Source organism: Dermacentor andersoni, chromosome 10 (assembly GCF_023375885.2).
Source record: "Dermacentor andersoni chromosome 10, qqDerAnde1_hic_scaffold, whole genome shotgun sequence".
Lineage (NCBI taxonomy): Eukaryota > Metazoa > Arthropoda > Arachnida > Ixodida > Ixodidae > Dermacentor > Dermacentor andersoni.
In genome coordinates, this window is record NC_092823.1 from 58,543,025 (window position 1) to 58,558,216 (window position 15,192).

At 47.7% G+C, this 15,192-nt stretch overlaps 1 protein-coding gene and 1 long non-coding RNA gene across 2 annotated transcripts in view; one reads left to right on the top strand and one right to left on the bottom strand.

The window, feature by feature from the left end:
- LOC126543448 (uncharacterized) overlaps nt 1-15,192 on the top strand; it is a 58,858-nt gene that overhangs the window by 34,897 nt on the left and 8,769 nt on the right. The window contains exon 5 of the mRNA XM_050190567.3: nt 5,657-6,008. Within this exon, the coding sequence (XP_050046524.2) occupies nt 5,657-6,008 (352 nt within the window). The remainder of the gene's footprint in view (nt 1-5,656; nt 6,009-15,192) is intronic.
- LOC129380667 (uncharacterized) overlaps nt 1-15,192 on the bottom strand; it is a 45,870-nt gene that overhangs the window by 4,353 nt on the left and 26,325 nt on the right. The gene's annotated exons all lie outside the window — the stretch shown is intronic.

The following is a 15,192-nucleotide window of genomic DNA, read 5'->3' on the forward strand; positions in this document are numbered from 1 at the left end:
AAAGCAGGACAAATGTTTTTAAATGTAGGAAGTTTAGTTTCTCGAGGAGGAAGACTGCAGCGTACGATTTAAGTATTCTAGTCTTTTAAGGCCCTTGCTACAGGGGACATCAATGTGTTTCGACCGTAAGAAATCGTGTGTTAGTAGGATACATAAATATTTGAATTCAAAGGCTCTTTTGAAAGTAATATTGTTAAACGCATAGGAAAAGAAGGAAGGGTATGAGCGTCGTGTAAAGGATATGGAGACAGTTTTGCAAAGGTTGATATTCATTTGCCATACTTAGGACCTGTTGCAGAAGTCAGAAATATATCCTTGCTGACTACATATATATATAGTCAGCAAGGACAACATGATGAAATTTTGTATGATGTCGTACGTAATCACCAGTAAAAAGGGGTATTTTAACTGAGGTTTGTAGGGGCAGACCTTTATTATAAAGCAAAAATAACTATGAACCCAGTGCTGAACCTTGGAGAACACCTGATGAAACCGTCATCAAGGGTGAGTTAGTCAAGTTGAAACATACATATTGCGAACGCTGGGAAAAAAAGTACGATATTCAGCAAGCCAAAGATGCATTTTTTTTAGTATAGGGTCATTCCACGCCAAATCAACCAGCGTTTTTTCGACCATCACAGATATAGCTGGAAAATTTTCCACATGTTCGTTAGAGTTCAAAACACATCCTCCATGTTTATTTTTCCTTGCAAAAATTTTGTAGAATTTTGACGACCTTTTGTTTTTCCGGCCAAGCTGAGCTAGACGGCATCAATCAACATTTTTTCTCAAAGACACACTGTGTGATCCACTCCTTAAAATTGCGTTTGTGGCAACCCAAAGATGCGATGTGACTGCAAAAATTGCAAATGTTATAAATATTCGAATACTTCGATTGGTTCTGGCCCTAGCAAAAGCGTGTAAAATTGCACAGTTTCAGTTTTTTTCTCGGAACGTAGAAAAACGTGGAAGTCAAACATAGAATATATGCCGGTAGCGCAGTTAACATAATACAGCTTAACAATATTTAAAGTATCGAAGGCTTAGCCGTTCGCATGAGAAAAAATTTTAAAGTCCATGTTTTTGCAAGAAGCTCCATATTCAAGGTAAAAAAAGGGGCCTTGGTGGTCGGTCTAAAAATATATGCATTACATCATTAGATAGGCCTACGTGTCTACTATGCATGTGGGAAGTTATAAAAAGGTATTATTTTTTAAACGCAAGAAATGATTTTTTGAATTTTTGTGTCAGCAACGGCTTTTTTCCGACGTGAGTCAATATAGGTAGAGCACTGATTCCGGTGCTCCGCGGCCCAGGCTTGCTGGCCTGGGATCCAGACGACAAAGCTAGCATCGTCTGCAACGCAGACGAAAGGCAGAAGGTGTGATCATCTGCATTTCATTGCAGTAGAGACGCACGCTTCAGTGCAATGCGGCTTGTGCTTGGTGTGTGCCAGGTAAAGCATCCTCCAATTGCACATGGAACTTCACGACCGCTTAATTTCCCCAGAGAATCCTGCAAATTTGCAAGGTATGTTTCATACATTCATAAATTGAAATACTTACAAATAAGTATAAATTAAACGCAGAAAGAGCACTCGCATCATTCACGCAACACATTATAAATAAAATCTAGCCCTCAAATCGGTGAATTTATTTTCTATTTTCAGATGAACACCTTTTGCCCTGCTCACTGGGACCCAAAGACTGTCATAAGACGACACAAGTGAAAAAGACCTGCCTGATTAGAACTGACAGCCTGGATGAACGTTAACTTAGTCTTCTGGTATTGCGTGCGAAAAGCGACAAGGACAGTTTAGAAACAGTATGTGCACACCATTATTACGTCTATATTAAGAAGTTCACGACACTATGTGCGTCAAAGATGTGCTCGGACCCTTTCTCCGACCATGGGTCAAACCGTCAGGGTACGTGGGTCATATCTCTGGGCCTCGCTACAGCAGTGTCTCTCTTGGGGCTGGTTCCTGTGAAAGACTTTGTCCGCAATGTAAAATCAGGTGTTTTCAAATGCGGGCGAAGTTAGACGCAGCCAATAAGTGCTTGGCAGATTGCGAAACAATATGCGAGTCTACATTTGAAGGGAATGCATCCACCTCAACAAGCTGTGCTGCATCACGAGATGGCACTGGAAGGACCTCGAGCAGAAAACGGAAGCGCCATGAGGAAGAAGCGGATGTTGCAGGCGGCACCTTGCCCAATGATGATAGTAAAGATGCTCAAGTGCAAAGCGTAGCCTATGAAATGGCACCAACCACCGCACTTGCGGAAACTATAAAAAGCTTCTTGAAGACGTGAGAGATCGATTCGTACGAGAAAGAAAACGGTCGAAAAAAATTTCTCTTCTGGCATTGGCGCCTCATTCATGGTCCCGAAAAAAAGTTGCCGAGTACTTTGGTGCATCCGAAAGTCAAGTTCGTACTGCTATGAAACTTAGGCAACAGGGAGGAATTTTGGGCTCTCCTACATCAAAGTTAAGTGGACCGCTAGACGATAGAACAATAAGGAGCATAATAAAGTTCTATGAGGATGAACATACATCCGTGTGTCTTCCAGGCAAGAAAGACGTCGTCCGAGGCAAGCAAAAAATACTGCTGCTAATGAATCTTAAGGAAGCGCACGAGGAATGGAAGAAAAGTCACACAGAGCTGAAGTGCGGCTTTTCTAAGTTCGCCTACCTGAGGCCACGCCACTGTTTACTTGCCGGTGCTCCGGGAACGCACTCCGTTTGTGTTTGCATTTACCACCAAAATGTAAAATTGATGCTGCAGTCCTTGGGCATTTTACAAACAATCGATTCGCTCCTTCATATGATTGTGTGTGAGATAACGAATGAATGCTGTATGACCGGTATATGCAGCAATTGCCCAGGAGATTCGTCGCTCAAATCGCTGATATTGAGCTCTCCTGCACTGAACCGGGATTTGGCAGCAAGTATTTCTGTCCATCAGTGGGCTAGTGGAGTGCGGTGCCGATTGGAAACAATGTTGTTTACCCATAATGACTTCGTAGACCGTCTCCTTGAGATGATAAGCGACTTAAAATCGCATCACTTTGTCAGCAAGCACCAAGCTCGGCACCTACGCAATTTGAAGACCACTCTCACGCCTGCAGAAGCCATAGTTATAGTGGATTTCTCTGAAAACTACAGCTTTCTCATTCAGAGCGCCCCACAGTCAATATACTGGGACAACTCTCAAGCAACAGTACACCCGATTGTAGTCCACTCTCGCTCGACGGACTCTTCTGATGAACCACATGTGCAATCGTACGTAGTGATATCCGACTGCCTCGACCATACGACTGCCGCTGTTTCGACATTTCAGCAGGTGCTGATGGAAGAACTTAAAGTAGACATTGTTAGATATGGGGCTGTTTCCTGAGCCCCCTTCGAGTTCCCCAGACCACATCGAATCGCACCACAGCTAAGTGAGAAGCGCAGAGCCGCGCACGGGCAAACAAGTTGAGGGCCCCCACTTCGTACGCCGCCGGTTGGGCTATTCAATGCTTGACTCTGCTAAAAAGCGAAGGGATAGCCCGGCATTGTTGCAAGTAAATTGGGTCCCGAAGCAAGACGGCTGTAATGCGCCGTGACAACCTTCTGGCTGTAATGCACCGTGACAACAAAACGGCTGTGATGTACCGGGAAGGCCTGGCAGCGTCTCACCGGCCGCCTTTGAAGAGAGCATTGCACCACAGCAAGGCAAGACCGCGGGGAGCCGCGGGGTGTGACACCACCGCACGGGTGCCTACCATTGGCCGAAGGTGGCGTCATCTGAGCGGGCTCTCCCATTGGCCGAACATGACGCGCCTTCCAGAGATCGAAGGGCTTAAAAGACGCAGACCGAGAGCATCCCAGAGATTCCAGAGCATTCCCGGATTCACCTCTCTCGAACTGCTTGTGACGGGCCGCAGCGTCCGAGTTGCTGCCGGCCCGTAATGACTGTACGACTGTTCATTGACGTCTCATTGTAAATAATGTAAAATAAACATCCCAAGTGTTTTCATCGCAAAGTCCGTCCTCAACTCCTACAACATGCCGCTGGTAGAACATGTGCACTACTTTTCGGATGGGGCTGCTTCCCAGTATAAGAACAGAAAGAATTTTGCAAACCTGTGCTACCACAAGGAAGATTTTAGTTTGGATGCTACATGGCATTTTTTTGCTACATCACACGGAAAAAGTGCCTGTGATGGGGTGGGTGGCACCCTGAAACGGTTGGCTGCCAAGGCAAGCCTACAAAGGCCTTTCTCAAGGCAGATTTTGACACCGCTTGAGCTGTACAAGTGGGCACGTGAAAGCCTTTTACATATAAAACCAATTTGGGTGCCGGAGAGTGCAATATCTAATCGGGAGGTCGAACTGTCGTCCAGGTTTGCGAATGCTATGCGCATTAACGTCACTTTCTCAACTAAAAGTTGCATTCACGTCTTCGTCGAAGACAAGAACTGTTAAAGCTGTTCGACAGCCGGCACCTGCTCGGCTATAAAAGTGATACGGGCTATGTTCAGGCTAATGTATTCAAACGCGGTTGACGTAAAATTTTCGTAGCCATGCAAAAAGTCAGGGATACCGCGTTGGAAATCGCCTGTCTTGGTGTGCATACAATAAAAAAGCCACAAGCCCCTTGCTGAATAGTTCCTTGGGCTCACTTTGTTGCCAGTATGTCTGCAGGACGGCTACGCTTCATATATGTACGCTGTTTAGGTGATCCACATACTGATAATTAAAAAAATAATTTCTTGCGTTTAAAAAATAATACCTTTTTATAACTTCCCACATGCATAGTAGACACGTAGGGGTATCTAATGATGTAATGCATATATTTTTAGGCCGACCACCAAGGCCCCTTTTTTTACCTTGAATATGGAGCTTTTTGCAAAAAAATGGAATTTTAAAATTTTTTTTCATGCGAACGGCTAAACCTTCGATACTTTAAATATTTTTTAGCTGTACTATGTTAACTGGGCTACCGGCATATATACTATGTTTGACTTCCAGGTTTTTCTACGTTCCGAGAAAAAAACTCAAACTGTGCAATTTTACACGCTTTTGCTAGGGCCAGAACCAATCGAAGTATTCGAATATTTATAACATTTGCAATTTTTGCAGCCACATCGCATCTTTGAGTTGCCACAAACGCAATTTGAAAGAGTGGATCACACAGTGTGTCTTTGAGAAAAAATGTTGATTGATGCCGTCTAGCTCAGCTTGGCAGGAAAAACAAAGTGTCGTCAAAATTCTACAAAATTTTTGCAAGGAAAAATAAACATGGAGGATGAGTTTTGAACTCTAACAAACATGTGGAAATTTTTTCAGCTATATCTGTGATGGTCGAAAAAACGCTGGTTGATTTGGCGTGGAATGACCCTATAGCAAACAGCTTGTGGGTAAGTTTAGTGTTTATATCGCAAAAAAAAACATTTTTTTTTCCTGAACGATGACCATGATGAGACCAGCAGAGCACTGTTGGCTGCGGCTGTCTTTGATTAAATGTCATGATTTGTGCAGAGCATTCTACGAGAACATTTTTGATTGGCCGCAAGCATTCATAACCGTTCTTTTTTGATACACGCGTACATTCGAAACAATTACACTTTCGAGAAGTGAAATAGCTTTATGCCATTGTTATTCGCAGATCATCTTGCCGAATGGGAAACGTTCACAAGGGCACTGCTGGCTGTTCACGTTTGTATTCACCGCGTGACCGTGCTCATCTCGGCAGTGTCCAGGTCACCCAGAAACTTCTACCGGGGCTTCAGTTTGCGAGACGGTACCGCAGTGATCTTCGTTGAAGTCTCTGCATTTCGTGACCCGTGCATAGAGTTTGTGTTACCGTATTTGCGGAATCTATGTCGACTAGGAATGGCCGAAGAGGCTGGTATATGCTTTCAAGACATGGTTCTGCTTAATCGTGACGTCCGAGGGCAGGAGATGTTCCGTGAATTGCTCCAGATGGATGATCGTCTCGAATTGGACAATAACAACAGGTACGTTTTTCTTTATTCCTTTCTGTTCAGGAAAGTAGGGCCCCAAATATCCGCGCTTTCGACAAGATATTGGATGCTGAATTTAACGGAGAAATGTTTACTGCGAATTGTTGGAAGTTTCCCATGTATCTGCTAACTCCGCTACCACACTATCTACTGTGAAATTATAGTGGCTTTTTTTTTTCTTTCACAGAGAGTAAGACACGCATGCTCAAAGGCTGAGGAGGCAACCAAAAAAGTTGGGTTCAGTGCCTTGAATGAAGAAAAGGGAAAATATTTATATGCATATGAACTAAGAAAGATTTTCCCAATTGTAAAAACGCTAGAAAAGATGAATACAAGGATGACTCGGCGAGCGACAAGGAACGAGTACAGAATCTATAGTTGGCGCCCAAAATTTAAGTGGGACATGTTACCATGAAAGCATATCTCGCAGGACTGCAGACCACAGGAAGCGAACTAGCATTGTCGTCTTCATTGCGCACGTTCATTGTTACCACTTTCCACGCATTCTTCTGTGATAGTGCCCATCTGTGCAGTATCCCTAACATGGTACACATTACTCGCTTCTGTTTACTATAACATGCACAAATAACCCTATGTACTATACTATCACAGTTCTAAATCTGCCACAGGTAGAACCATGAGCCTATGCTAATATTAACGAGTTTGACTTGGTAAGTGCCTTAACACTCTACGGTCGGTACCAGTTTCTTTGCACATTGTTAGTGCAGGTTGCAAGCTTATTTTCAAGTCAGCAGCCGGGAAATGTATGCGACTCTTTCTGGAAATCATTCACATAAATGAAACAACGACGTGTAGCTGCTGCACCACCTCTTGCAAGTGGAGTTGAAGCAGATCTTCCACTGCCTTAGGGAAACATGGCAGATTAGTTAACGCAATGATTTGCGCTATCACCGTAGTGTACCGGCATCCACTGACAAAATCATGCGCTCTCCTTGATTGGCTGCTTGAGGGTGTCACTTTAGTATATCTGGCACTTGTTTCAGAGCACGGCCAATATGGATTCGTGTAAATTAAGAGGCTGCCTCCAAATCCCAAGAAATATTCCAGCGTTGAGGGGGTTTCTTCAGAAAAATGTAGCTGTTTCATACGGAATGCCAAGGTTCACTTACTTTATCAAGTTACTTGAGAGCTATACAAGGTAAGGTAAGTAGTTTTATTGGCTGTGTAAACTCCTAAACACTTGCTTACGGACTAACTGGCAAGTATGGTGCGCCGCGCGCAGAAGGAAGCAGAAACAGATTTCACTCGATGATCGCTGACAATTGCTGTCGAAAGGGTGGCGTGGGGAACAGCGGCACCAGCAGCGACCGAGTCAACCTTCTTGCTGCATCTCACTACATAACGAACTAAGCGGCAGTAACACAGCGCACACAAAGCTACCAGTCCTCCGCGCAGCTAGATTCTGTACTAGTTTCTGGCCACCGGAGCAGAACGTACCCCCTTCCTATTTCGCCTTGCTCGAGGTGGAAGCCACCATCCACGGATCAACCTCGCATTGTTTCACTTGCAACTAAAGCGTACTGCCCGCAGCCTGGGTGTTATCGCACTTGGCCTTCATACTGTACATTACGGCGACAACCAAGGCGGAAGTGCGCTTAAAATGTCCCTATAATTTCTATTTCAACAATCAACTCGGGTGCCAACCGACGCGTCGGACGCTATGCTCCAGTAGAATTCGCCAGACAAGGTGTCTTTCTCTGGATTTAAGCAAGTTTTTCTGGCATGTGAACTGCTCATGTCGAGCACGAAGATTTGAGAGTACCGTTAGTATGAACGCGGAGTGTGGCGTAGGGCCCTCGTATAAATATTGTTCGGTAACTACTCTTGACGCCACCACAGCTTTGCTTTTCAATTCAGGAAGAGTGAGGTGTACTTTGGGTTGGTGTATATATCAAAATTTGACGGTGCTTTTCTAGCATGTGCAAAAGCTAATGACACAGAGCTGGGGTGCAGTGTAAATACTATTGCGTGCGTTGTAGACGTCCTCATTGTAGGTAGTTGCGTATCAGTTGCGTATGTTATGTGTTTCCTGAGCACACCGAATAAAATGTGTCGTGATCAGGTGAACATGGATGGTGGCTTTGGTAGCCGCTATAGATGTATGCATGGAAAGCTCAAGTTAGGTCGGGAATGCTTGAGGTTGGAGGCTTTGAAGTGTTGCGAATGTTGCTTGCGCGGGAGTTTTCGTGCTCACGCGTGCTATACCGTACGACGCCCCGGAAACTTGTGGTACCGTAGCAGCATCGATTACAATGAAGGATCCTAGGATTTCTGCCGATGAAGTGCGGTTAGGTGAACAATTCTTGTGAGCCTCTTTTTTAACATACGATTCGTAGGGACCATATATAGGTCCCTATTGATGATGATACCCCCAAAATTAATTGTACTTTTGTTTTGCATTGTTTGCCTATTGATATGAACGGCTTACTCTACCATCGGTTTTGTGCGTGAAGGCAACCACGGAGCACTTTTCAGGCAGAGCAGTATGCATTGTTTTTGTAGTTACATGGAAACCATCATGGCCTTTCGTACTTTCACCCGAATATATTGGTGTGTTCCACCTAAAGGTCATTTGTAGTTGCCTCATTATACTAGCTAATCCTATGTTTCTCAAGGTTAAGTCCCAACGATCTGTTGGAAAGTATTTGAATGTGTAGGGGTTAGCACCGCACTCGGCGGAACATCGAAAGTGCGATAGAAAAAAAAAAATGGCATTTTTCGCTAATGGTGCAAGGCTGGGTCAGAACAGAGCTAGTTACGGCTTCCAATAAGTGTTGTTAATTTTTCTTAAGTGTTGGGAGGTTAGACATGGCTCATGTAGTTTCATACTAAGTGTTGGCAGGTTCCGCTATGTTTTGCGATGTTATGCATGGCCTGGCTTGGCTCATACCAAGCATTGCTTGGTTTTTCTAAGTTTTACAATGTTATGCATGGCCTACATATGCTCATACTAAGTGTCGCCACGATTTTCTCAGTTTTGGGAAGCTTTTGCGAGGTGATACACGGCCAAGCCAGTAAGCTACACAAGCCCCAGGAACTCACACGCATGCAAGCCACAGTAGGTGCATGACAAGTTATCTGCAGTGCTTCAGTACCAGTCATCATCTTTGATCCAGTCCTCGTACTCAACGTCCGACCATCGTCGTGGTTGTCGTCATGGTCGGTGGCGCCACGGAAGGCTTCGCGAAGCACTTGCAAAGCAGAGCTCTTCTGTTCAGAGTTCTGCATCGAGCTAACGGAGGAGAGAATCACATCGAAACAAAGCCGGTCACAGACGCGGCAGCTGTGCCTAAACTCTATGCTGAAGAATTCGCGCTGGAAGCCGCTGTTCGCACCTCCCATGGATTTCCGAGCTTGGCGTTGGAAATTCTCGCTGACGCGTGGGCCCTGAACCGATTGCCGGGGACACCCAGCATTCAGTCGGCAGCGTTCATAGTTTCTGGCCCGAAACTTGGGATCCTCGAATCGGCGACTCTATGCCCAGAGATTTGCGCTGGCCGTTCGCCTCCCCCGTGTTTCGGCGGGCTTAGCCCTGGAAGTTTTTGAGTAGTCGCAGGCCGGGGTCGCTTTGAGTCCGGGGAACTCTCGCGTTCCCCGGACTCAAACTTGCAATCCTCGACTCGGCGTCGCCTCTTCTCAGCGCCAGTTTTGGCGGGATGTGCCGGCACAAGTCGGCGGCGACGCATCGCTATTCGCTTGGTAGTACGCTGCTCTTCGTTGTAAGCCGCTTCTTCGTGTGCTGGGAGTTTCTTCATAGCAGCAGCACGTACGCACGCAGTAGAGGAGGCGAGAGATGGCCCGCCGCGCCCGATGTTCTAGCTTTTAGTCGCCTGTGACTTCACGACTCCGCCCTATGCGCATGGGGCGCAAAGAAGTTAGAGCTTACGTAGCTCGGTGCTCTCGCCGGTGTGTTGCTAGGCAAAGAGAGGCAGCGCAATGCTGAGCTGAATTTTCTGGTAACGCTTCACGGTAGAACGAAAGCTTAAGCAGCGGCGCTGTTACAGTGTTCCTCCAGTTCAGACACCACAAAGAACTTTCAAACGTCTATGTGCATATTGAATTGTAAGCGTGACCACCAATTCCTAAAGTTTCGAAGGCGTCCGGTGTGTCCTCATGATTCACGTTATCGTATGCCCCCAGAGGTCTTGAAATAGCACCGCGGTTAGTCGTTTAAGGTGAATCCGGCGTTGCAACTACGTCACGACATGCATCACAATCTGTAATGATCGACCACGTTGGAAGACAAGGATAGCTCATGGAGAGACCTTGTTGCTTTTATGACACCGCTGAAGGCGCTTCATTGCCCTCCTCTTCGTAACTTTCCCAACGTAGCTGCTAAGTGCAGCTGTTCAGGACAATGTGGGGCCCAACGGAGACATTTCTTCAATTCGAGGGTAAATGCCTCCGGGCATATACAGGTGTATGGGATTGTGATAAATAAGGATGAATAAATGAATGAACAAAGATGTGCTGATCTAATGAAGCCCAAGAGGGATCGATAATGTGTGCCCTGCGTCCATGCAGTGTAATCGGTCGGATTATGCGGCGAAAGTACCGCTGCTGATAGGTGCCGGAGCCTCGTCAGTTTCAGTGCAGGGCAAATCCACAACAGGTGGTGGATGTCGGCTTCAGCATTTCGCGACTTGCAAAGTGGACACCCCGGGCGAGAATATATCGGGCGAAAGTGCGGCCACTTCCGAGTCACGGCAGGAGTGAGGGCAACCCAGACCCGGGTCCTCCGAAGCGCAACCCCCTCTGCACGGGTAAGACCACGGGGGAGGTTTACCGCACATGGAGGTATGAGAGCATGTGTGCGGCTCCGGAGGTGCTCCTCGTTAAAAGGATGGTGGCATCATGAAAGTGAACGAGCTGAGGCAGTGGCGACGGAGAGGTCACTAGACGGGTCGCATAATCCGCATGGCGTTGGAAACTTAGAAGAAACTCGATAGATATTGGCTGCGGGATGCATGCCGCCAGAAGATGGATCTGTTGACATATTTCAGGGCGGCGACTGACGCTTCGCAGAAGCCGTGGCGCCTGCAGGGCCTCAGTGCGGATAACGATGCGGGCCGTGGGGACCATGGGAAAGGCGGCCACAGAGCACAACGCGTCTCCAATAGGAAGGAGCTCAGCGCAAAAGAAGGAAGGGGGCTCTCGGATATGAGACCAGGTGGTGTTAGTAAGGGCAGGCGCGCGAAGGCAATAAATTGCCGTGGTCGTTTCACAGCCCTCAATAATTGCATCAACGTAAAGCACGATGGAGCCCAGCAGCAGGTGGGCATCTTCATCTATAATTTAGTCACGAAGTGACACCGCCACGTGAGTTGATGTTGGGTGGCGTATAGCAGTTGGCTTGTTATCGCTCAGCTGTACAAAACTCCGGGGAGGAAGAACTGGCGATGGTGGTGGTAGAAAGGAGTGCGAGAAAGCGTAAGCCCTGAAAGCACACGTAGCGTGTGAAAGCCTGGCCTTAAGCTTGCGAGCATCACGTCACTGCTGCACCACCTCATCCAGAGTGTTCTGCTGTGCATTTTCTTGGATAACCACGATCAGGATGATGCTGGGAAGGCAAGTAAGGACCACCATAATTGCCTCGCGATTAACAGCGTCAAGGCGATCCCAATGTGTCTTCATCAAATGCTGAAATTAGGCTTGGCAAACAAGGCGTGGTTGCACTACCACCTTCATCAACTGTCACGGAGCATATGAGCGGGCGGCGCCCGTTTTATGAGCAATGCGCTCTATCAGACCCAACGTCTGAATCACGTGCTTTTTCGTGCCGCTGAGCCAAGAAGTTCCGGTAGCCGACTCGTGGACCACTAGATCCAGAATTTTTAAACTTGAACATTCTTGAAGTGGGGTTGCGGATAGATAAAGACGAATGGGTGTTGCAGAGAGTTTACGCCGGCCCCTGCGTATGGCGGCTGACATGTAAGCAGATTTGCTGACGGAAAGCCTAAGGCTGACCGAAGAAGCGTAAGTCGACGTCATATCTAAAGCTGATTGAAGGGCAGCGGCTTGAGTCTGCAGGTCATGATGAGTGATCCAGACCGTGATGTCATCAGCGTACAAGAATTTTATGTCGAGTACACCGTGTAAGCGTCACGCAAGAGGGATGAAAGCAATATTGAATAATGTGTGTGACCATACCGATCCCTGGGGTACGCCACAGAGAAGGACAAATGAGCCGACGGCGTCACCACTTCAAGGAAGGATTTCGGTCTTCCACTTCGGTTTCCACTTCGGTCTTCAAGGAAGGATTTGACAATATTCCGCACTCTAGTGGGAAAGTACAGCACGTCATTCGAAGCCAAGATTGCAGCATGAGTGATGTAATCATACATCTTTTCGACGTCCATAGCGAGCACAGTATGGACACTGTGGCTACGAGTTGACGGTAAAAGTGAGGATGCCAAGACAGCCAGCCCATCTTCATTACATATGGATGGATGGAAGCCAATTTGAGCAGGGTGTTAGAAACCGTCGCGCTCTAGCCGCCACGACAGTCGTGTGGCTAGCATTTTCTCAGCAAGCTTGCACAATGTTGACGTTAGGGATATAGGTCGGAAGTTGGCAAGGACGGTGGTCGGCGTGCCTGGCTCCGGAACCAGGAAAGAATAGCCGATTTCCAGCCTGGAGGAACAACGCCATCTAGCCATACCTTGTTAATGGTGTCGAGGAGTTGAGGCAGCAGAGTGCAACTCAGGCTCTTGTAAGCCTCATAAGTAATAGTCTGGACCGGGTGCTGTCTCTCGACTGGTACCATCATCGCTGCAAGCAATTCAGGCATGGTGAAAGGGCTTGCAATCCCCTCGGAGTCTGCTGTAGATGATAACTTGCGGATATGTGCCGGAATGCTTGCCAAGGAAACACCATTGGCTGTTTGAGGCAACAGGTCGTAGTGAGGGAAAAATTTCCCGGCTGCTTCTCTGGCAAAATCATCCGGCGACAAGCCAGCAGCGAAGCAGGCTGTGGCTGCCGCCTCTGGACGGCGGCAACCGTGTTCCATGGCACGGAACGTTCGCCGGAGAGAAGCATTCGATGCCTTGGATGAAAGCCACTCACACCACGTATGCCAGTGCCACTGCGAGAGGTGGCGTTCACGTCTTCGGGCTTTAGCAGTAAGGAACTTCAGTCTTGTATGTGCTTATGCAGAAGTGGGGTCTCGGGATGCGGCCAGCTCAGCTTGTCTGCGAGCAGCCAACAAGTTGAGCAGGCCGATATATGGTGCCGGTCGATCGACGTCTACCCAGCTGATGGTTGTAGCTTCATTGAGCGCGCTTTGTATGTGGTCAACAAGTAGCGGTGAGGAGTCCACTGAGGGATCTTGGAGAACGGAAGGAAAGGTGTCCCAGCTGACCACAGTACACTTGCGGCACAATCGGCGGGCCTGCGACAGATGAAGGCAGATGATGATAGGGTGGTGGTCACTACCCCAGCAGTCGGGCTTTAGGTGCCAAGTGGTAGTGGCGGGACCCGATCGCCACGTAAGATCCGGTGCGTATGCTGTGCGTCGAGCTTGCGCACAATCCGCGTTGCTGAATCGGGAAGCTTCAGCAGTACAAACAACACATCCGCAATGGCGTCCCGCACACGGCTACCTTGGGGGCTAGAAGGAGGACACACCCAATCTGGGTGATGGGCGTTGAAATCTCCACCAACGAATATAGGACACGTTGGGTATTGTCGACGGACATTCCATACCCACCCTAAATTAACTCTTGAAGAAGAGCCACCGGCTGGTCTTACGTAGTATGACAAAACCACAACAGTTGCTTTGGGTAACTTTACAGCTACTGCCATTACCTTCTGATTGAGTTACACCAGTTTTTTAGAGAAAGGCAAACCTCAGGATAGCGGGTATCCACATAAACTGCCGCCTTTCCTGGAGGGGCAGCTGTGTGCACGCGACGGTCACCATCGGAGGAGACACGTATCCACTGAAGCCCGGAATGGCAGACAGGGCGTTGGTCTCCTGTAGCAACAGGGCCCCCACCTGCAGCTTGTTCAAACGTAGTCGGCATTTAAGTTCCCCCACTTTCGTGGAGAGACCTATACAGTTCCACTGCTGCACAGCACAAACACCTGTACCCGGCATTTTGATTACTAGTCCAGGCGTTGTAAAATCACAGATGTCAGGTTCGACAGCTAGCTGACCATGAACTTCAATAAGGATATTGTAGAGTTAGCCGGCAACGGAGCAGAAGACCTGGCAAACTCTGCGAACGATACAGCATGGCGTGACAGAGAAAATGATACAGCGGAATCGATAGTTGTAGTGATGTGATACTCCACTGCACGTCGGCGACGGGCAGGTAGTTCACGGTGCTGCCGGAGCTTGGAAACTTCCGCTAAAAGGCAGGCCATTTGATTGTCAACTGCTGCAATATCATCACGCAGATGTTCCGGCACGCTCTGCTTCTGCGTAACCAGCGGGCGACGGCGGTCTTTGCGAACTCGGTCACTGTAAGTCTGTTGGGAATGGTTGCAGACCTGTCGTCATCATCTCACTGGAGCGCCGCAAACCTGTTAGATGTCGGTACTGGTTGTGTGGCAGCATGCTGAGGCCATTGCTTATGAATGCGAACCTTCTGAGTAGTCTTTTGCTTTGTAGGACAAATTGGAGAAGTGATCTCGTGATCGTCGGCCTTCCAGAGTCCACATCAGCAAGACACTGCGCCAGCAAGTACAGCTTCATCTGGCGCTGTAAACGGACATGATCCGCGCATGTGGGAAGGTCGGAAACAGTTGTAACAATAGACGACACTGGGTTTATATGGCTGAGGTCGTAAAATGCTGCCATTGTAGTACAGGTGGGTTGAGGGAGTAGGTGGGCCCTGCAAGGTGACGATGCAAGAACGCTGCTTTCCCATGTAACATGCTTGAATGACATGGTGAGTAGGACAGTAGAGCTCACGCTGCAGTGCAATCTGGTTACTCCATTTCATATCCGACAAAGAACTTTCAAACATATATTTGTATATTGAATTGTAAATGTGACCGCCAATCCCTACAGTTTCGAAGGCGTCCGGTGTGTCCTCATGAGTGACGTTATCGTATGCTCCCAGAGGTCTAGAAACAGCACCGCGGTTAGTCGTTTAAGGAGTATCTGGCGTTGCAACTGCGTCACGAGATCAATCACAATCTGTCTTAATCG